The sequence below is a fragment of the Bidens hawaiensis genome, unplaced genomic scaffold (genome assembly GCF_021521415.1).
Source record: "Bidens hawaiensis isolate Kalapana, Puna unplaced genomic scaffold, B.hawaiensis_p1.1 tig00039218_1, whole genome shotgun sequence".
In the NCBI taxonomy this organism is placed as follows: domain Eukaryota; kingdom Viridiplantae; phylum Streptophyta; class Magnoliopsida; order Asterales; family Asteraceae; genus Bidens; species Bidens hawaiensis.
In genome coordinates this window covers 127,929-150,197 of record NW_027496909.1, presented here as the reverse complement: position 1 = coordinate 150,197, position 22,269 = coordinate 127,929, and the positions used below count along the sequence as shown (strand labels likewise).

At 37.7% G+C, this 22,269-nt stretch overlaps 1 protein-coding gene and 2 pseudogenes across 1 annotated transcript; 2 read left to right on the top strand and 1 right to left on the bottom strand.

The window, feature by feature from the left end:
* Positions 1 to 11,846: 11,846 nt before the first annotated feature.
* Positions 11,847 to 15,494, top strand: LOC143591111 (ubiquitin domain-containing protein DSK2b-like). The gene is made up of 8 exons (XM_077071417.1): positions 11,847 to 12,059; positions 12,981 to 13,700; positions 13,784 to 13,959; positions 14,037 to 14,150; positions 14,229 to 14,284; positions 14,385 to 14,413; positions 14,497 to 14,586; positions 15,145 to 15,494. Exons 1-8 carry the CDS (start codon positions 11,849 to 11,851, stop codon positions 15,291 to 15,293), a joined length of 1,545 nt encoding a protein of 514 aa, XP_076927532.1. The 5' UTR covers positions 11,847 to 11,848; the 3' UTR covers positions 15,294 to 15,494.
* Positions 15,495 to 18,125: 2,631 nt separating this feature from the next.
* Positions 18,126 to 18,992, top strand: LOC143591105 (zinc finger protein ZAT3 pseudogene; annotated as a pseudogene).
* Positions 18,993 to 19,108: 116 nt separating this feature from the next.
* LOC143591104 (pentatricopeptide repeat-containing protein At2g17210 pseudogene) lies at positions 19,109 to 21,469 on the bottom strand (annotated as a pseudogene).
* Positions 21,470 to 22,269: the final 800 nt, after the last annotated feature.

Sequence of the window (22,269 nt, the reverse complement as noted above, 5' to 3'; positions counted from 1 at the left end):
TTTGGACATGTGGAAACCATCTATGAACTTGTTGTAAGATGGAAACCGAACCAAACCGATTCTTGCTCGCTTAAGACACACAAGTGTGTTTTTTTTAGCCATCAAGACTTGTATATTTCTTTAAAAATAGTTACAAATTGATTTTTAAATATTTTCTTAAGTACTTGGAAATATTGGATCCAACTTGATCTCATAACAAAGTTTGGACTGACAAAACCGAACACTCGCTTAACGTGCGTTGTTAGTTCTAAAACAATGGAACTACATACTTGGTTAAGTCTTATTAAATTTTATTGAGTTATCTCATAACATTCAATATTTTGGAAAGTTGGCTTTGGGTTTGACCAATTATCAAGACTCGAACCGACAACCCGAACACTCGATAAAAAAAACCGTTTTAGTATCTTTATTCCAAAGGGATTTGCATTCTTGCATTTTACCCACTTTATTACTTAACATAGGTTGAGTAAATATTAAGGTTAGGTACTTTAACCCGGTTTCGTGCAAACTTACATTTTTAAAGGGTTATTATTATAAATTCTTAAATAGTTACATTTTAAACCTTGAACTTTAATTATTTACATTTATCAACATTTATTTTGTTTAAAGACCTTCAAGACAACCTTTCTAATTCAAGACTTCTTTCCTTTTTAGGCATTGTGCGTTAAACTCGTCGTTCCGACAAATCTCCAAATTATCATCTTTCAAGTTTACTACTTGAAGGTGAGTACTTCATACCCCATTTTCCATCTTTTATTTTGGGGGTGACATTTCATACTTATTCAACAAAATGCTTTATATTTGAATCTTAAACCACAAACGTAGTTGTATACTTTACCTAAATAATTGCTCGATTTGGTGTTCTATGCTTATATGCCTATGTGTTTATCGCTTTTGGTTGGTGGAACTATAAAATCCTAGACTATTTGGCAACCCCTTATAGCAAGGTGTCGTTAACGTAATGCAATTAACGATAACTATAAAATCCTAGACTATTTGGCATCCCCTTATAGCTAGGTGTCGCTAATGTGTTTAGCGATATCTATTTATCCAAATTACCACTTTTATTTATCATTTCGTATGCAAGTTTTGTGGCTATCTTTATTATATACTAATATGATTAAACTTATGAATTGCTCACCGACCTTTGTGTTGACAAACTTTATTTTATGAAATGTTGCAGGTTTGCATCTTGGTTGATTTATGATTGTGAAGAAAACGACATCAAAGACCTTAGGATATTAGTAAAAATGAACAATATCAATTTACCATATTTTGTGATATCTTGTTTATGGTTATTTTATGAATAATTGTTATGTGACATTTTCGATGTTGTGAAATGAAATGAGTTTATTAAATACTGTCACTTTAATTAGTGTCATGTGCTTATGGACAATCGTTACACCTCGGCATGTTCTGCTGCTTTTGGTCGGGGTGTGACACATATTATTATTACACAACCGTATTATTAGCATTTAAAAAAAAACATAATGATGATTTGAAAAACACAAGACGAAAAACACACGATGACAAACAGAAATACACAATGACGAAAAAAATACAATGGCAAGCAAAAAGACACAATGACGTAATTTTTGTTTTAATTTTTATTTAACAAAGTCATACTCATATTAAAGATAAAAAACGCTTGTTATTATGGTGATTTTTTAAAACAAATATCATATGAGAAAGTTATAGACGTTTTAAAATGATTGAGGACTTTGCATCTGACTTGCATATGGAGAGACAAAATATGTACAATTACTTGTATATCATTTTTTTTGTCCTCATTTAACACATGTCAATTAATTATGATTTTTTACACTTCTCATTTTTGTTAACATGTATAGAATAACTCAACCCTTCAAGTTAAATCAAAACATGTCTAATGCTTGATTTCTTGACAATTAACTGGTGGCTACGTACTAAAACCTTTTGGCTATTATGGCTATTAATTAATTGCTAATTCTAGAAATACTTAATAGTTATAAACATTTGACAATAAATGTAGCCGTTTAAAAAAAGTTTATTGTTAGCCTTTTTATATATGAATCTATTAATTGATTCAGAAGGGATGAATTTGTAGCGGTTCTAGCAACTACAGCTAAACCATATGCCTCCTTTGACTGGATGCCAATAGCGGCAACCAATTATAATTCTAGTTCCGGAATAATAATGAGATGGTGATTGCATTTAAAAATATTAATTGAGTTGATCAAGATAGAAGATAATAAGCAACCCAACAGCCACGTGACGAAGCTAGGAAGGAAATAAGGAAAAATTCCCAAACTGCTTTATTAGTGGAGAGAGATTTCAATTTATTTCTATAAATAAAAGTTTTAGAAATGCATCCTGTAAATACATCTTTGACGACCTGTTAGGCCTTAATCCGTTTTTCACGACCTGTTTGGCCACAAAGCACGTCTTTCACTACCTGTTAGCCTCCAACCCGGGTCTTTCATTACCTGTTAGCCTCTAACACGTCTTTCACAACCTATTAGCCTCAAACGCGTCTTTCACGACATGTTTGGCCTATTAATTTTTTTTATTTTTCAATATTGCATTATTACAATTAATTTTATACATATTTGGTTATTCTTTTATAACTTGCAATATATAATTTCGAATATGTCGTTGAAACGTATTTATTTTTTCTACATGTTGTCATAAATTTTACTCAAAGCTGAGTGTCAGATTGATATCGAAATGTTCAATAAATGTTTAATAAAATTTGACCAGACTCGTTTTAAGTAAAATTTATGCCAACATGTAGATAAAAATAAGCACGTCTCAACGGTATATTTGGAACTTTTTAAAACTTTATACATTGCAAGTTAATAAAAAGGGAAAATTCCTAAAATTGACCATTTTTAAAGAGAGATTCGAAATATGTCTCTTTTAAATTCAAATTCCCCTTTTGTCCATTTACTAACTTGTCTTCAGCTATACGTTAGAAAATCGAGACGGCATGTTCTTAACTCGCCATATTAGCTCATAACTCATTGTCTCTCAGCCATGTTAGCTCAAAACATATCGTATTCTCTCCATGTTAGCTTAAAACTCATTGTCTTCCTGTTGTGCTAGCTAAAAAAAATCTACCTTATTTTTACTAAAAAACATGGATCAAAACTTAATTAAAAATATTTGAATATTTTAAATTTTATTGGTTTTAAGCTCTTGTATATTGGATTTTGGATGATAATATGATTTAGAAAACTCATGCATACCATCAAATCATTTTATGTGTAACTTGTTTAGATATAATTTTTTAAATAACAAAATATATAAATATTAGATGTAATTTTTTAGCTAACATAGAGGGTAGGGCTGTTCAAAAAGCTCGCGGCTCGAAGCTCGCTCGAAGAAAGCTCGGAGAAAGCTCGCTCGAAATCGGCTCGATTGTAATTGAGCCGAGCCGAGCTCGATTCGATTTCTAAATGAGCTGAGCCTGAGCTAGCACCGGATCGACTCGAGCTCGCTCGATAGGCTCGAACTATTTATTATACACACACATTCATTTAATTATCTAACCCAATTATTTGACACACGGGTTTTCTTTCTCAGCGCAATACAATTTAAAAAAAACCCACAAATCAAAACCTTATCACAAATCCAAAAGTCTACGGTCCCTACCACAAATAAACATACATCTGCTCATCTTCTCCTTCAAGCTTCGACCTAATCTCGCCTGCTCCTTCAAACTTCAAACTAATCTCGCCGGTCGTAACATCGTAACATCAAACAACCACTCCCTCACCACTCAATTAGCATACGCACGCTGGTCTGCTTATTCCGCCACTCTGTCCCCACTCACCAATACGCTGCTTTGCTTATTCCGCCGCTACGTCGTTGCTATCAATCACCACTTTTTGTCCTTAATTAGTTGTTCATAGGTTATTCTCCGATTTGCTGTTCATAGCCAAATCGAGCCGAGTCGAGCCGGCTCGATTTAAAACCGAGCCGAGCTTGAGTTCACATTTTCAGCTCGATTGAATATCGAGCTCGAGCCGAGCCAAGCCTTGGCTGGGGCTCGGCTCGGCTCCTGAACAGGCCTAATAGCGAGGAGACGACGAGTTTTGAGCTAACATGGAGGGGAGACGATGGGCTAACATGGCTACGGGTTATGATCTAGTATGGCGGGGAGGTGACGAGTTAAGAAACATGTCGTCTCGATTTTCTAACGTAGAGGCGAAGACGAGTTAGCGAAGGGACAAAGGAATTTAAATTTTGGAGGAACATATTTGGAATCTCTCTCTAAAAATGAGATATTTTGGGAATTTTCCCTAATAAAAAACCAAATGTGAGTAAAATTAATTATAATAATGTAATATTTAAAAAAACAATTAATAAGGCAAACATAAAGACGCGTTAGAGGCTAGCATGTCGTGAAAGACGTGCGTTGGAGGCTAACATGTCGTGAAAGACACGCCGAGGCATAACATGTCGTTAAAGACGTATTTGTACGAGACATTCCTAAAAACTTTTATTTATGAATACAAAAATGAAATCTCTCTTAATTAATGATTAATTTGGGAATTTTCCCATGAAATAAAGGGGACGCAAGCAACCTAGCACTTTAATTAATTTAGGCAAGCCAGCATACACAAGAAGAAATTCTTGAACGACACGTGAGAAAAAGAAAAACATTGTTTGTGTCATTTTCTGTATAAGCTATAAACTTTTGTAATCATCTAGGCCTTGATACATTTTGATTATTTTCGACTTATTACTTAGACTTTTCTTGTGGTCATGTATTGATTTTAAAAAAAATTATATGGTTTCCTTGGATGATCTTGCGTCTTTTTATGTTGGTTATATCATGGTTTGTGTGAGTTTATTGATCATGATATGCAAGAATACTCCGTGCATTGATAGGCTTATCCTTAGATTGTTCTATCTTTTGATTTTTCAACGCAAAGGCAAGAGACTAGGAATGTTATTTGATATATTTAGTTGATATGACTGGTTAGATAGGTGTGCATCACGAAATAGGGTTGGAATGATCGTTGTGTGTGTTATAATTCATTTGTGTCATTGTTGGTTGAATTAAACTTGTTAGCGCGAGCTACAATTGGTTTATTCGTGATCAGAAATTTCTAAGTCATAAGTTAATCAAATTGGGTTTGCTTCAAGATCTATTAATACTAACATTATGAGAATTGTGGGATTAAGCCAAAAAAAAAAAGAAAGAAAGAAAGAAAAAAAGAACTCAACTGGTGAAAGATAGCAAAGTTGCTATGAAGCCCAAAAACTAAAGAATATAAATGATATTTTAAATGAATAAAATAATTTACCATTGAGCTAAGTAGGTTGTTAGTTACTAGTTACTATTACTCGGTAGTATGTTATCACTAATGATTTAATGCAAGGGCTTTTAAAACCAAGACGGATGTGTTCAGATGACCCTCAACTTTCTTGGTAAAATGCAATTTATGTATCATTACTATCGTGTATCCTAAAATTTTTAAGATCTGTTATTTTCATATGTCAAAACATTTTCTTGATATATAACTTTTTTTTTGAGATGCTCATGAATTAATTTATATATCCGCCATTAATTTAAAACAAGTTTCTATTTTGAAAAACACACTTTTTCGTAATTTAAGTGGGCCTTTTTGAATTTTGCATATTAAAACTTCACTAATAGCAATGGGCCATCCATCAAAATAGAGTTTTTGGCCCATTCTGGGTTTGATTTGAAGTATCGAACACGTGCATGACACGTGATTTTAAATTGCTTCAAGACCATGAGGCATACCTCATTCCCTCGTTTCCTCTCATTCGCCACGTCTATGTCCCTCAGTGTCAAATAAATTTTTCTTCTATCATTCAACATCGCATTTCAACCCATGTATGGTTTATTCTTCTCACTAAGATATAGCCCGTGTAATATACCCGTGGTTAAAAAAATATAACAAAAAGTTAAATTTAATAATATACATAATAACATATCTTATGGATTCATAAAGATATAAATAATAATAAATAAAATTTTATAATTAATAAATATCTATAAAGCTCATTTAATATAACATTTTAAGTTATATTGATAGTTTTATAGTTTTGTTAGTAATTCTATATATGGTAATAGTATTAGTTGGCAGTGGCGGAGCCATGAAATTTTTCTATGGGTTCGAGATTTTTGATGTTTTGGATCAAAGTTTTCGAACCCAAATGGGTCGGGCCGATCATTCGATGAGATAATTAAACTACAATATCACTATAACAAATGTACATAGTCAACATTCAGTAAAATGCAAAATTATATTTAATAAAAACATATTACATATTATAATTGTTCCCTACATATTTTTATGTTATGAAAACGATTTATAACATCTTTAATCGTGATTTAAAAAAATAACCCAGTTTCAATATTAAAAATGCAAGCACCGTATATAGGCGTCACCCATCTAATTATGTAAAATCTAATAAAGATTCGGGAATTGAAGGCTTGAAGCAATCAAAGAAAGAGGGTCGGCCGGCCGTTGTCGTCGGCTAGTTGAAGTACGGTAGGTAAGGCGATGGTTAAAGCCTCGAGGCGAACTGCGAAGGCGATGAGACGATGGTTGTTTTGGTTGATATAGAAATAATTTATCGGCAGTTGAGTCGATGGATGTTGTTTTTGTTCTTTTATTTAATTTGTGCTTAGGGATTCTGGGATTATGTCTAACTAAAAATGTTAATTAGATTGGGTTTACTAGACATTCTATGAATAATTTGAATATATTTTTTTCTATCATCTATATATGGATTATTATTTGTCTATTTAGTTTGTTAGCAATTTTTAAAGCTTTTTATATTTTATAAAAAAGCATATTCATTATTAAAAATTTTTTAACTAAAACTTTCATAATTAAAGGGTTCGAATATTTTTTTTAAAACGAAACCGGGTTTGTTCGCCGAAAAAGAATGAGTTCGCTCGTTGGTTGGATACTATAAGTTATATATAAAATTGGCTCCACCACTGTTAGTTGGCATCCTAGTTAAATGACACGTGAAATAATGATTTTGTTTTAAATGGTATAGGTAGATAGGTAGATTCTCGATCATTCCATTTTTATTTAATGTCTAACGGAAATACAAAAAAGGATGAAAAAAAATGATTGATGGATGGAGTCAGCACTCTTCAAACAATGAGAATGATCGTCCTCATTTGGGTCATGTCATAAATGAGATGGTTAGAGACGGGGTGGTGTTAAGCATGATGTGGCATGCCATGTAGGACCATTCTCAGATCCCCTCACCCATACGGTTAGCCTAAAGATCTTATTCTTTTGGTTATTCTCATTAAAATTTCACTTAATGTTTTAAATCAAATTCTTGTACAAAAATATTTTTAAACCAAATTCTTCTTGAATTCCATTTTGTTTCTTAAACCAAAGATATAACAAATTATTAATCTCGTATGTCTACATATTAAGAAAAAAATGTTCTTAAAAGACTAACAAAATAAAGATGTTATTGATTGTGGCCATTATGTTCATGCATCCTTATGGATGATTTTAATTGACGTGTCACACACAGCAACAATGATATAACTATTTACAAATATTTTGGATCCTCTTATTGACATCATTTCAAAAATCAATTGTTAGTATGTACACTTGATGAAGAAACACTAACCGGTCCCCGGGCAGATTACTGGTAACCTGGGGGTTAGATAGATGTTTCCCACGAGGGGTTAGACCCTTGGAAGATGGTTCTTCTGATAACCTGCAAAACAGACACCGTGAGCTCGTCACTGAGAAGGGGGGGTTCCTCCTTGTGACCACCCTCCGGCGTGAGAATCAGACTAGATTGCTCTTTAAATATAAAAATATATTAAGAGATTGCTAGAGCAGATATCAGGTATATTATGATGATAATGTGATAATGTAATCTTGTGATGATCATACCATTTGGGGTATTTATAGCCGAAGGTAGGTTTCCAAGGAGGTATGGCCGGCTGCTACAGTGTTCCTGTTCATCAACAGTAGCCTACGCACGTGCCCTGCTGGTAGTTGGTGGGTAGGCAGCGGCAGATAGTGACCAGGCCTGCTGTGTACTATTCCCTTTCCACCAACTGCCGGCTATGCACGTGGTATGACAGTAGTTGGTGAGTAGGCAGCGGCTAATAGTGATACAGTACAGGAGCATGCTGCTCGCCATACTGTATCAGTGAGCTGTCGTATACCTCGTCAGGTACAGTAAAAGATCCTTCAGTATACGGACTGGCTTATTTGGGCGGGAGTATTCCCCCTCCCGCCTCTGTGCGGGATTGCTCCCGGCTTGGCTCATTCCTTCAGGTGACACTGAATGATCGAGAGCTAAGTGCCTTGTGCGTGTAGCCATGCTGCGCGGGTGGCCTTCCCTAATGGCTTGTATCCGAGGCTGCGGGGACAGGCGGAGTCCTTCACCATTGGGAGGCATTTCCTGCGGGATCAGCTTGCGTACTGCGCGTAAGGACGTCACGTCTCTGAGCATGGTTGGTTCTGCGGATCCAGTTGGTCTCTGCGCAGACTTCCCTGTTTAAGGTGAGTCTTGCGGGTCCAACTGGGCTCTGCTGGGACCTACCTCTTCAAGTCCCCCCAGTCCAATGTTCTTCTCATGAGTGTTTAATAAAGTGAGGTGAACTTTTGGACTTGAGCAAAGGGTTTTGAAAAGGGTTTTGTAAGGTTTTCCATGGGGATTCTTTCCGCGGAAGTCCTTGTCACTTGCAGAAATGCCCGAGTTTCCTGCTTGGTCTTTGGGTATGATGCGGGTAGGTCTGTAACCTCCTCGCAAATCAGGAGCATTGAGTCCCAGTTGTATGGATTTTCCATGAGGTTTTGGTAGTTTTGAACATAGTGATCAATTATGTTAAGACCACCAATTCCATCCTGGAGCTTCAAACAACGTAGTTCTCGACGTTCCCGCTATGCGGGGATGTTATTTCCGTTTCCGCAAGCATTGCCCAGAAGATCCTTCTTGGTTTCAATTCCCAGCGGAGCGCTAGGTATGTGAAGGGTTTTGCCTTAACACTGTACCTGCGCTCGTCTTACGGTTACTTTACTTCCAAGGTATTCCTGGCGTCAATTCCCTGCGGGTGCTAGGTATGTGAAGGGTTTTGCCTGAACACTGTACCCGCAGCCGTCTTATAGTTACTTGGTTGCCGAGGTACTTGGCTTCAATTCTCTGCGGGTGCTCGGTATGTGAAGGGTTTTGCCTTTACACTGTACCCGCATCCGTCTTACGGTTACTTGTTTGCCAAGGTTTATTTGGCTTCAATTCCCTGCGGGTGCTAGGTATGTGAAGGGTTTTGCCTTTACACTGTACCCGCATCCGTCTTACGGTTACTTGTTTGCCAAGGTTTATTTGGCTTCAATTCCCTGCGGGTGCTAGGTATGTGAAGGGTTTTGCCTTTACACTGTACCCGCATCCGTCTTACGGTTACTTGTTTGCCAAGGTTTATTTGGCTTCAATTCCCTGCGGGTGCTAGGTATGTGAAGGGTTTTGCCTTTACACTGTACCCGCATCCGTCTTACGGTTACTTGTTTGCCAAGGGGTAAAGGGGTATTTTCCCGCTTACTTTTTAATATTTTCGAATTTTGAATTTTGAAATTCGAAGAGTTGGTGAAAAGATCAGAACAGTCCAAACCTCTGAAACGTCGTGCGACGGTTTCTTCTGACCGTGTCAGGACGTGCAGGAAGTTATGGTGACGTGACAGAACATGGTCATTCCAGTCGCTTTTTCAGGCGCGTGGGCGCGATTTTTCGGGCGCGTGGCCGCGAAATTACTGGCACACGTCCTTTCAACAACTGTTGCCAGCTTGCTTTTTGCCACGTGTCATAGTTTCATTGCACATTCGATTTCTCTCTCCTCCGTATTAAATTCACCGCATTAATTGCGATTACTATATAAAGGGGTAGAGGGTTATTTGCAATTCACACTTTTTACTCTTCTCTTCATCTTTAAGGCGATTTCCGGCGAATACTCCTTTATTCAATCGAGCATTCTCTCGAAATCGTTCTCTTCTTTCTCTGCAAGATGTCTTCTCGTGATGCTGAAGCTATATCTGACGACAGGGGTACTGCTGGTGAGTGCCAGTGTGCTCTGCCCGGCGATCAGTACCGGTATGTTGTCAGGAAGTTCATGCTCGATCATCTCGAGCCTGAGTTTCCTGAATCCCACCAGACCGTGTATGATGCCCCCAGAGGCAAGATCGGGGTTTATGCTGCATTTTTTGTCTATGGGAATCTTAGATTCCCGTTGACAAAATTTGTTTACCGTGTCCTTGAGAGGCACGGTGTTCATTTGACCGAGCTGCACCCCATGGCGATCGCCAAGATTCGCCATTTTGAGTGGGTGTGCCGGATTTTGGGCATCGAGCCCCATGTGGACCGCCTGATGACCTTCTATACCTGGAGGTGCATCCAGGGGTGGTACACCTTGACGACCCGTATTAAGGGTCTGAAGATTTGCGACACCGAGCGCAGTCTTCGCGCGTGGAAGCAGGAATTCTTCTACATTTCTGCCCGCGCCATCCCCCTTGCCATGAAGTTTAAAAATGGCCAAGCGATACCGAGCCTTCACGCCCCCAACTACCAGGAGGCGGAATGGTTTTCGAAGATATCACGCCCCCAACGTAAATGCAGTCAAATATTTAGTGATTAAAGATGACTCAGACATGTGTATAGAACACAACAGTCTTGTCATAGAAGGTTATATTAAAAAGATTTAGTCAACTCTAAACCAACGTTGGAAATGCTCAAATTTACCAGCAAAACATGAGGTTTGGATCGTCATTAATTACAAACAAAAAACTTTTCAATTGCCATCAACAAATTCATATGACAACGGGTCTAGGTTCGTTTAGTCTCAATTTAAACAATAAACCGATATATACACGGGCTTGTTTTTGTTCAATATTAGGTTAAAGCAGTTGCTTCAAGTATGAATAAAAGCTTTAGCGTTTGGTTTAGTAAGTGCTAATGAAGCACTACTCGTTTGGAGCTTAAGAGGTATGGAAATGACAAGCAACAACATGTATCACGTGTCCAAAGATACAATTACTGCAAAACTTAGCCTCGTCTGCAAGGCTTGATGCCCTCTCCCCCCTATTGGACTTCATTAGAGTAGTTGGAGTACTACAATGGGAAATAAATGTAACATACTTGATGATTTAATTTAATTTCATAGTGATAGAGAAAAAGATAGTTTGCTACAATTAGTTACTACAGTTCAACCATCATGGTCGATACCGTTTCTCGTACCTTTTGTCATGTCATCCTGCATACTATATTGAGTTGACATCTCTCTAATGAGGGATGAATGCGTGTTACCTTACGGATCAACACAATATTGTGAGTGTTTGCTGATACGAATGATATTGTTACCCTACAAATCATCACAATACTATCACCATAGGCGGCTGGTGATTCGAAAATTGACGTGATCCGGATGTCACACCGGAAAATACATGGTCGGGAAGTGATATAATTCAGAGAAAATACGCTCCTAGTATTTAGTTTGATTCGGTTACTAGACGATGAAGATCACTTTGCCACCGTATTATCCCCGAACACCTCAATCTCCAAACCATATTATCTTAAATCTAACAAATTCATAATCACAAAAAATGGAACATCATGGTTACCTTAAAAAACATTTGATAGATAAATAACTTATGAAATTATACTTTCATCGTATCATCCCAAATCTTGAAAACTCTCACCCATTTTGACCCATTTTCCCCTTTTAAATAAATAATTAATTACAAATCATCATCATCTTCCAATTAATCTATATCCTCTCTATCCATCTCAATTCCAAAATCTTTGATACTGAAATTGATTGATTAGGGTTTTGTTTTGTTTATTATTTTCGATGGGTGAGTCAACTCAATCGGCCGATGCAGAGATCAACCTCAACATCCGATGCTCCAACGGCAACAAGTTCTCCGTGCGAACAACCCTCCGATTGACGATCGCTGAATTCAAAGATCTGGTGGCTCTAAACGGCGACGTTCCGGCCAACCAACAGAGGCTCATTTATAAAGGACGGATTTTGAAGGATGATCAAACCCTAGAGAGTTATGGTAATTAATTAATTAATTTTGTTAGCAAAATTGATGATTTTGTTGGGTGAATGTTTATAGACTTGCACATTATTCATTTAGGGGTGTAAACGAGCCGAGCAGATCGTTTCGAGCTTGTTTTCCAATGCTCGAGTTCGGCTTGTGAGTTGTCTGTTCAACTCTGGTTCGGGCTTGGCTAGTTTATTATTTATTAATTAATAGTTATAATATATATATGTTTGTGGTTATTGTTATATGTTTTGAGAAAAACATTAGACGAGCTTAAGTCCAGCTTGAGCTTGTGTAGTATATTACAGTGTATCGTGAATGCGTAGCGTAACTGCTTGTTACACATGTTTCAAATTTCTACAGTCGATTCGTGTAATAAAAAATTAAAAAGTTTTCTAGTAAAATTAACTTACATATAATACATATGACAAAAAGGTTTTAAAAAAAATTGTAAAACGGAGTTCCTTCGAGTTCTAACAACTCATTGGAGTTCCTTGGAGTTCCCAATTTACCCTAACCCTATTAATTAATTTATATACGTTTTTGAATATTTTATACTTTTGAGAAAAGCGTTGAACGAGCTTAAACCGGCTCGAGCTCTTGTAGTAGCTTAAATGTACAGTGTGCGATTAATACATAGAACTTGAAAACAAACAAGGCTCGTTAAGGCTTGATGAGCCTAAACTAGCTTTATTTGAGGCTGGAGCTCGATAACTTACACGAGCTTTATCTGAGGATTGAGCTGAGCTCAAGCTTGAAAAAGCTCGGCTCATTTTGAGCTTTTTATGGTAAATATTTTGTGTATTAATTTTAGTATTCGATTCGGAAAATTGAAGATTTCATTTGGATGACTTTGTTGATGATTTTTATATTGTTATGTGCTTATTATCTTGTTTTCATTGTTTTTAAACATTACATTTCTGTTGTGTATAGGGCTGCAAGCAGATCACACAATTCACATGGTGCGTGGTTCGGCTCCAGCGCCAGCACCAGCACCAGCACCAGCATCAACTACTGGTGCACCTGGAGCGGGAACCGCTAATGCTCCAGCTCAAGGTGCTGGCCCGACCGGAGGGGTTGGGCTAGGTGGTGTTGGTGCTGGGTCTGGTGCACCCTTATTTCCCGGGCTTGGTGGGCTTCCTGATTTTGAGCAAGTTCAACAACAGCTAGCCCAAAACCCTAACATGATGAGAGACATGATGAACATGCCATCAGTTCAAAACATACTGAACAACCCGGAGATCATGCGGAGCATGATGATGAACAATCCACAGATGCGTGAAATAATCGACCGGAACCCCGAGCTTGGTCATATTCTTAACGACCCTGCGATTCTGAGGCAGACACTTGAAGCAGCAAGGAACCCAGAACTCATGCGGGAAATGATGCGGAATACTGATCGGGCGATGAGCAATATCGAGTCGTCTCCCGAAGGTTTTAATATGCTGAGACGGATGTATGAAAATGTTCAAGAACCGTTTCTGAATGCTACCACACCAGGTGGTAATGATCCAGGGTCCAACCCGTTTGCGGCTTTACTCGGGAATCAGGGTGCGGGTAACAACACTCCGGTAACGGGTTCTGAGACAACCCCCGGGTCTGCGGCTCCTAATTCTAACCCGCTTCCCAACCCTTGGGGCGGTAATACTACTGGTAAAGATCTAATAAATGTCTAACTGTTCTGTTACTATAATAAGCGTTGCTGTTACTGAAATTCGTATGATGAAAATAAATAGGTGGAGCCCGGACAAATGCGGGAACCAGACCACCGACTGTATCTGGGTTAGGTGGAGCTGGTCTGCTCGGGTTAGACCGTCCAGGTGGAATGCCCGACATGAGTCAGCTAATGCAAAACCCAGCTATTTCTCAGATGATGCAAAGCTTGCTCTCGAACCCTCAGTATATGCAGCAGGTACGTGATACCGCTTTAAGTATTGTTGTCAGTTTTCACTCTTTTTTAAAATATTTTTTGCATGAATTAATTTTTAGATTGTGAACCAAAACCCTCAACTACGTAGCTTGTTCGATTCTAACCCTCAGCTTAGAGAGATGCTACAAAATCCAGAAGTACTTCGTCAGCTAACGTCACCTCAGATGATGCAGGTATGTACATGTTTATTGTTTGACTGATGAAAATTTTGGGTTGCCTTTAACCTGACCATTTTGGTGTTTGTTACACAGCAAATGATGTCTTTACAACAGCTTCTTCCTCAGCTTAACCAACAGCAGTCTACTTTGTTAGTGTGAATCATTTTTATCGCTTATTTAACTACTTTGTGAAAATGCAATATAGATATATATTTTTTCCATTCTAAAACAATGGCTTTTCTGTTGCAGTGGCTCCGTGCAGACCGGTGATGCTACAGGTACAATTGTACAAATCTCTTGTTTTGTTATTATATTAACACATCGATTTTATATAATATTGTTTTATATTATTAACCTGCAGGAGCACAAAACAATGTGGGGCTTGACTTCTGGATGAATATGTTTGGTGGACTTGGAGCCGGTGGCTTGGCCGCTCCGAATGTACCGGACGGTAAGACTTTACTATGATCAGAATACAATAATTTATCTTTTAAATATATGATTTGCAGACAACATTAAATAGCTGAATTATGCAGTTAGGATAGTTTTTTGGTATATTCTTGGATACTTTAAACTGCCATATCTGATTATTTGATCATTACTTTCTTTTCCCAAAAGATAAAAAGTGTCAACCTTTTGTTTTCAAGCCTTTTCCTTTAACATTACCCGTTTTTTTCGCGATCATGATTGCACATATGTGTGTGTGTGTGTGTGTGTATACACACACACACATATGGCATGTAATTGAGTTCACTAGATTTTGTTTATTTTTGTTAAGATATTTAAGCAAATCTTCTTAATTGATGTGTCTAGTGGCGTGTTGTAGAGTGTAATTTGCATGAGACATGTGGAGTATAATAGCCTAAATTAGGGGTGTACCTGTGTCGTTATGACCGAATATTGTGGTTACAAATGGATAATTGGACTGGTTAAGATTACATGCTGGACATTTTTTTGAAACATTTTGTTACAAATGATTTATGTTTTTTTTATTTATGTCTGCATGTAGTGCCACCGGAACAACTTTATGCGACTCAACTGTCACAACTTCAAGAAATGGGCTTCTTTGACACCCAAGAGAATATCAGGGCGCTGCGTGCTACTGCAGGCAATGTTCATGCCGCTGTTGAGAGGCTTTTGGGAAACTTCGGCCCGTGATGACGTGGCATGGTGTTGTTTTGTTTTATTTAAAGTATTCTTTAGCAGACAAAGGTGGGCATGTGGATTTCTTTTGAGGGGGCGTGTGTGTGTGATGAAGTAAACAAGATTACTTTGCAGGTCGCACCGGCCTTCTTAAAGCAAACCTTTTGGTGTTTGGTGTACAAACAAGTCTGATAGATCATTGCCGTTTTTATGATGTTCCTTGAAAGATTAGTCGTTGAAATGTCTTGTGCGTGTGTTGAAGTTTCTAGTTATTTACGTCTTTGAAATGATCTCGATGGCTGTTATGTTGCTGGATGAGCTTGATGCCATTCGGGTTCGGGTTTAGGTTTTTGATGTTGCAAGTAGGTGTTTTGAGTCAGCATCCTATTCAGGGGGGTCTCCACATAGTTTTTCTAGTCAACATCAATGAGTTCAGAACAAAATATGAAAACTATTATAAATAGGCCACCTAGTATATGCTATCCTGGATAATGCATATTGCTGGTGGCGTGATACAGAGGGCATCATGATGATGCTAGCGGTGGCGCATGCCGGGGTGGTGTAGGCGGTGCCAATAACGGCGATAATCAGTGATGTTGAGGAGGTGGCAGACATGATTTGAAACCGTCGAGTTGTTCGTTTTGATCCGTTGTCTAATTTGAGTAGACGTAAATTGATCCCTTGTTTAATTTAAGGCGAACTTATTAAGAAAGATGATTGTTAAGAAAATCACACATTAATTACTTGTTGATGGTGGGAATCCTAGACGAGAATATCTTCCTATATGCTCAATGGACTTTCATGCTTCATCCGTTCAAACAAGACTCGTACTTCTTGTACTCATCAGTATATTTAATTATTTATGTACGTGTCGTTTAATATATTTAATTAATATATTTCGCTCAAGTTCTAAAGTTAATGTGACAACACAGAACATATTTCTACTAGAAGATGTTCTTCAAAAATGTTCTATTAGAAGTTATTTTTCATAAAAGGTGAAATACTAAAATGTGTCGTATGCTATTTGTTGTGGGGCTTTAAATCTTAAGTTAAAGTGTCACGTCATTGTCAGATAGACAATGAAGCTTTAAGACTACGTGTAGTGGTTTTAACTAATTGTCTAGTTAAAATGCCACCTAAGCGTCATGTAGGCAGAAATAATTTAACTAACACCACTTTTGAATAAAGAGTAGTGTTTTAACTAATTGTATTTATTACTCAATAATTTTTTTATTTACATATTATTATTCAATAACATAATAATATAAATAATAAAACTACATAATAATATATTATAACATTTTATTAAAATAAAAGTTATAAGCACATAAGAATAGAAAGCGACACTAGAAATAAGAAAAAAAAAGGATACTTGAAAAAACAAAAAGATAGTGGAACATTAAAAAAAAATACCACTCGTTGGCACAATATTTGTCATGGATTTCGTTCTTCCTTTGTTTGAAAATATAGCATGATCTTCTGGCATTGATTGAGATGAGAAGAAGTGGGGTTTTGGTTGTGGTTCGGTCTCCGATATGCATTGAGAAGGGAAGAAACAATCGGGTATTGGTTGCGAGGTTACGAGTAGAGGTCTCGATTATGGGGTTAGGGGTAGAGGTCGGCACAAGATTTTGTTCGTGCTTGCATTGAAGTGACATGGGTTGTTGGGATCATTCGCAACATGTATGTTCATGTAAAATGGGTTGTTTGGGTCGAGAAAGTTTATTACAGGGATGTTCTGGTTCAGCGTTTATTACAGGGATGTTCTGGTTCATGATTGCAAGAAAGAGATTTAGAGAATATAGAGTTGGGTATATTTTGGTGTGGTGAAAATGGTTAAAATTGTTGGTTTATGTAGTCTAAAAATTATAATTTAATTTTTTAATATATTTTTTTGTATTTCCAAAAATATATCCAACAGCTCCAAGTTGGATTTTGGAGTTCAAAATTTTCTAGCCTTAGTATTTTAAGTTCAACATTTACTATTCTTTCTATTTTGAAGTTTTGTTTAGCCGGAAACAATTGATAGCGTCATATTTGGAGGTAGTGTAATGGAGTTTAACGAAGGATTATCATCCACATCATCAAACTTGGCGCCCTTCTAATTCCACTACGTGCAGTCTAACTAACACATCCTTTTAACACGGCGCTATGATTTAAAACCACGTTACCACGTTAAAACCCCTATGCTAAGGCATTTGGGCCCCACCGTTTTCTCCTTTGCCGCCCCATTAATATGCTAAAGCCCCACCCTTTATCGCTCCTTTGAAGCCCCACAGCCAGTGATCTCATAGAAAAAAAAACTCACGGTTTTTGTTGATACCGTTATTGTTCGGTACAAATAGTATCCATATAATATCGTTTTTTATCATTTAGCTTTTCGTTAAGCACACTACCAGTTTAGATGCCATTTGCTAAAATTGTATAAGATGTTATGGTGGGTTTAACAAAACTCAAAAAGGTTCTTTTGATTACTGTTTTCAAAGGGTTGTATGCATTGTTTTCATTCTATGGCATTTGACAATCCACGTTCCGAGTTCACTTTTTTACTTTGTACTCTGGTAACCAAAAAAAAAAAAAGTTATGGTTTCTAAATATTATAGATAACAATGATTTAAATTATAGAAACGCTTTTGAAATTGAAGTAAAAGTGCGGGGCAGGAGACAACCTCCGAGAAACATGTCAAAGTCTTATCTATCATATACATAATACTATGATAGCTCAAAAAACACAAGCATTGACATAACTGAAAATAACTGCCCCTCACACACTTACTATGTGTAACCGTCGCCACCACCCCCACCTTAATACCCCCATTGCATACCCACATTATCATTGTCATTATCATGAACCACCACCACATTATGATCACCCCACCGGATTTACAACTCTGCATTCAACCCATCACCACCATTCAACCCCACCACCAGAAGAAGCGCACCAAGATGATCCGCTTCCACAACCCCAAGCCCGGCCCTCAACCTTCCAAGAAGAAACCCAACCCCAGTGCCCCCAAAATCACCCGTCCATGCACCGAGTGCGGTAAACGCTTCTGGTCATGGAAAGCCCTCTTCGGCCACATGCGCTGCCACCCCGAGCGACCCTGGCGCGGGATCAACCCTCCCCCAAACATCCACCACCCCACCACCACCGAGGAAGACGAGTACGTGGCCACGTGTTTGCTTATGCTGGCAAACACGCCACCCGTGTCGCATAATAAGGTTCAACCAACCACTTCTGCATCCACAAGTAACCAACATGACTACAACCCACTCGACACGTTTCCGGGCCAAATCATTGACCCGGAAACCAGATTCAAGTGCTCGAGTTGCAAAAAGGTGTTCGGGTCACACCAAGCATTAGGGGGGCACAGGGCAAGTCACAAGAATGTGAAGGGATGTTTCGCAATAACAAAAACCGATGCAGGAACCGGAACTGAAACCGAAGAACTTGAATACGGTCCATATGGAGCATTCGGAGATCATTATGCGAGTGACGGTTTGAACATGAATCAGCAACACAAATGCAGCATTTGTTTGAAGATATTTTCAAGTGGACAAGCACTTGGTGGCCACAAAAGATGTCATTTAGAGAAAGAAGATGGTGTTGTACCAACTGCAATAACATTTAGGTTTGATTTGAATGCACCTGCACCATTACAAGATGACTCCACCTGTTCAAGTTCAGATTTGGATTTAAGATTACATCTGTGAACTACATATATATATATATATATATATATATATATATAATATAGTCATGTATTATAACATTACATAAGTGTCTGTACCTATGTATCATGTCTGTCTGTCTGTCTGTCTGTTCCTTTCTATATATGTATATAACATATTAACATAACTTTGTATTTTTCCATCTTCATACATTTATGTAATTCCTCAATGGTATCGCGCATTTCCTTTACCAAAAAATGATTATTATCGCCTGCGATGAACTTATAAGACGTGTTATTCACATGAATCATACTGTAACCGGCGACCACTTTAACCCGTTTATCTCTAGACATGGCTCTAAATCTTGCAGCTGTGTCCCATGAACCAAGTGCAGCATACATGTTTGATGCAAGCATGTAACCACTCGAGTTATCCGGTTCAAATTCAATAACACGTTTAACCACTTTTTCAGTAATATGCTCAGTACTGTTGTGGCTTGTTCTACAACCGCTAAACAAAGCTCCCCAAGCGCTCGCACTGACAATTTGACCATTAGCGAGTTGGTCAACCAGTTCCATTGCCAGATCCAGTTTTCCACCTCGGCTTAATAAGTCTACAAACAAGAGTAATGTTCTAAGCTCGGTTTGACTTCGTGACTTTTGATAAACTTTTGGAAAAACGATAGCCCCTCGTTTATCAAACCTCCATGGCTACATGCTGATAACACTGAGAGTATTGTAACTGAATTAGGCTTCAAACCGTGTGTTTCCATTTCTGCTAACAAATGTAATGCATCACGAGGAAGCCCGTTCATACCACATGCTGCAATCATGGCACTAAACGATACAACATTTTGTTTGATAATTTGATTAAAAGCTTTTTTGGGGTAATTATATCTCCATAGCTTGAGTACATATCCAAAATGGCTGTCCCAGCAATTGTAGCGGTTGCAAACCCTAATCTGATCGCGATCCCATGAACCGATTTTGGTATTTTTACATCAGAATAACAAGAGCAGGCTTCTATTAGACTTAGTAAAGTAACCGCATTCGGTTTCTCGTGTGTTTGCATCATCTCATTGAAGACTTTGATTGCTTCATCAGGCAACCCACAATGTGTTAAAGCTGTGATCATTGTGGTCCAAGAAACCGTATTGTGAATTTTAATCAAATTAAACAACTTTTGTGCAGAACATATAAGATTGCACTTTGCATAAACATCGATTAAAGTATTGACTATGAAGTGATTCAACTCGAGGTTTTTCCTGATAATCAAGGTATGAATGCATTTGCAGATACTCGGGTCTGCAAAATGTTTGCATACTTGTAGAAGGTTGACTAATGTGACTGCATCAGGCTCGGTTTTGGACTTTTGCATTGACTTGAAAAGAATGACGGCTTCTGAAAATTTCCCGTTGCATACACATACACATGTACTTAGAGCCGAGGGTCTCTCTGGAAGCCACCTCTTTATTCCTTTGGATAGAGGTAGGGTGTGCCTACATCCCACCCTCCCCAGACCCTACCTATAGCTTTGCTGTCGGTGGGATTTTACTGGGTATGATTGATTGATTGATTGATTGATACTAATCCAGATAATATAGAATTCCATGAAACAATGTTTTTCAAAGGCAAGTCTTTCCAAGCTTGAAATGCAGAATCGGGATCGTTAAATTTAGAATACATGTCGATTAATGAGTTACCTATAAACAAATCATTAAGAAAGCCTTTACGAACAACAAACCCGTGTAACGTTCTTCCTATAATATCGTTCTTTAAATCAGTACACGCTTTGAGTGCACTCACCACCGTTTGACCATCTAATTCCGCGTTAAACTGTGATAACATCTGCTTAAATATCCTCAACCCAACACGAGCTTTATCACTTTTAACATAGCCCGAAATCATGACACTCCACGCAACGACATCTCTCTCAGGCATTTCATCAAACAGCTTGTGTGCATACTCAATCGCCATACTCGCATACACGCCCAAAAGCGAGTTTCAGACTGATGAAACGGCTAATAAGTTAGTCTTAATCATATACCCATGGAGTTTACACCCTTGATGTAAATCTCCAACTTTGTTAACGGCTTGAATCACAATCACTAAAGTGGAAACATTCAGGTCAAACGCGTTCGCTCTCGCCTGCATAAACGACAACATTCCCGTATCGAAATCGCCATATTCGATCTGCCCAGATATCATAATGTTCCAAGAAACAGAATCCTTGATGTTTAAGCCATTAAAGACATTACATGTTGAATCTATATTGAATAAAAATCCATGATGGAATTTGCAACAGATGTGCATGAATCGACACCGAGTTTGATTGTGAAGGGATTTGGCATGGTTAAAAGATGTTGCTGAACATGCCTTGAATACCGGATGGAATAATGTAGGTTGTGTTAATTGAACTCCTGAATATGATTTGTTTAAGGTGTTGTATACTTGAAGCCAGTTTTTGGTAGCAGATGCAAGTTTGATCTTTGTAACCAAGTTTGAAAGTGGATGATTCATTCGTACGTGTTTATGCGTCACAGGGCTTTGAATTTTGATGTTCAAGAAACTCATTACTACAAGTGGTCTCAAAATTGAAACTCTATTATTATTACCAAAGCTAGGGTATTATTTTATAGTTCTGAAGCATTGGGGCTATAGGCTTTTACATATCTTCCTTCCTTCCTCGTAAAGGTCTGAAGCATTGCGGATTCTATTAAGTGCAAAAAGATCAGGCCCAAGCCCAAATTATTGGCTAAATCATCGTGTAATTGTGTTGGCAAGTTTGGGAATAACCTTGATAAAATATAGGTGATAAGTTGAGTACTAACAAAGACCTATTTTTAATCACTCCTGTTACTGAATCTGACCAAAACTCTTTTAAGATATTTAGGTCGCATATAATTTCAAGGTTGTGATTATTAATGTAACACCCCAACCCGAATGAGCTGACGTGTCACAATGTACAGAGATATACAGAGACAAAAGACATAATTTCATTACTTCATTAGAGTCAAAAGTACAAACTTCTGATAGATCAGATACCAAGTCCAAAATACATATTATTCAGATAACATAAACTTAAAAGACATCTTTAGATTATTCCTAAGTGTTAGGCTTCTCTCTTGATCCCGCCCAAAGTATCCTGTGAACCTGAAGTGTAAAAAGGTTTACGGAATGAGCCGAATGCCCAGTACGGAATATTAAGGCTCAAAAGCAAATAATAATTAACTGGATACAATGCCACAATATATGATAACATATAACTGATTAAAATCATATAACGGAAATAACTAAAACATATCATACGGATGTATCCA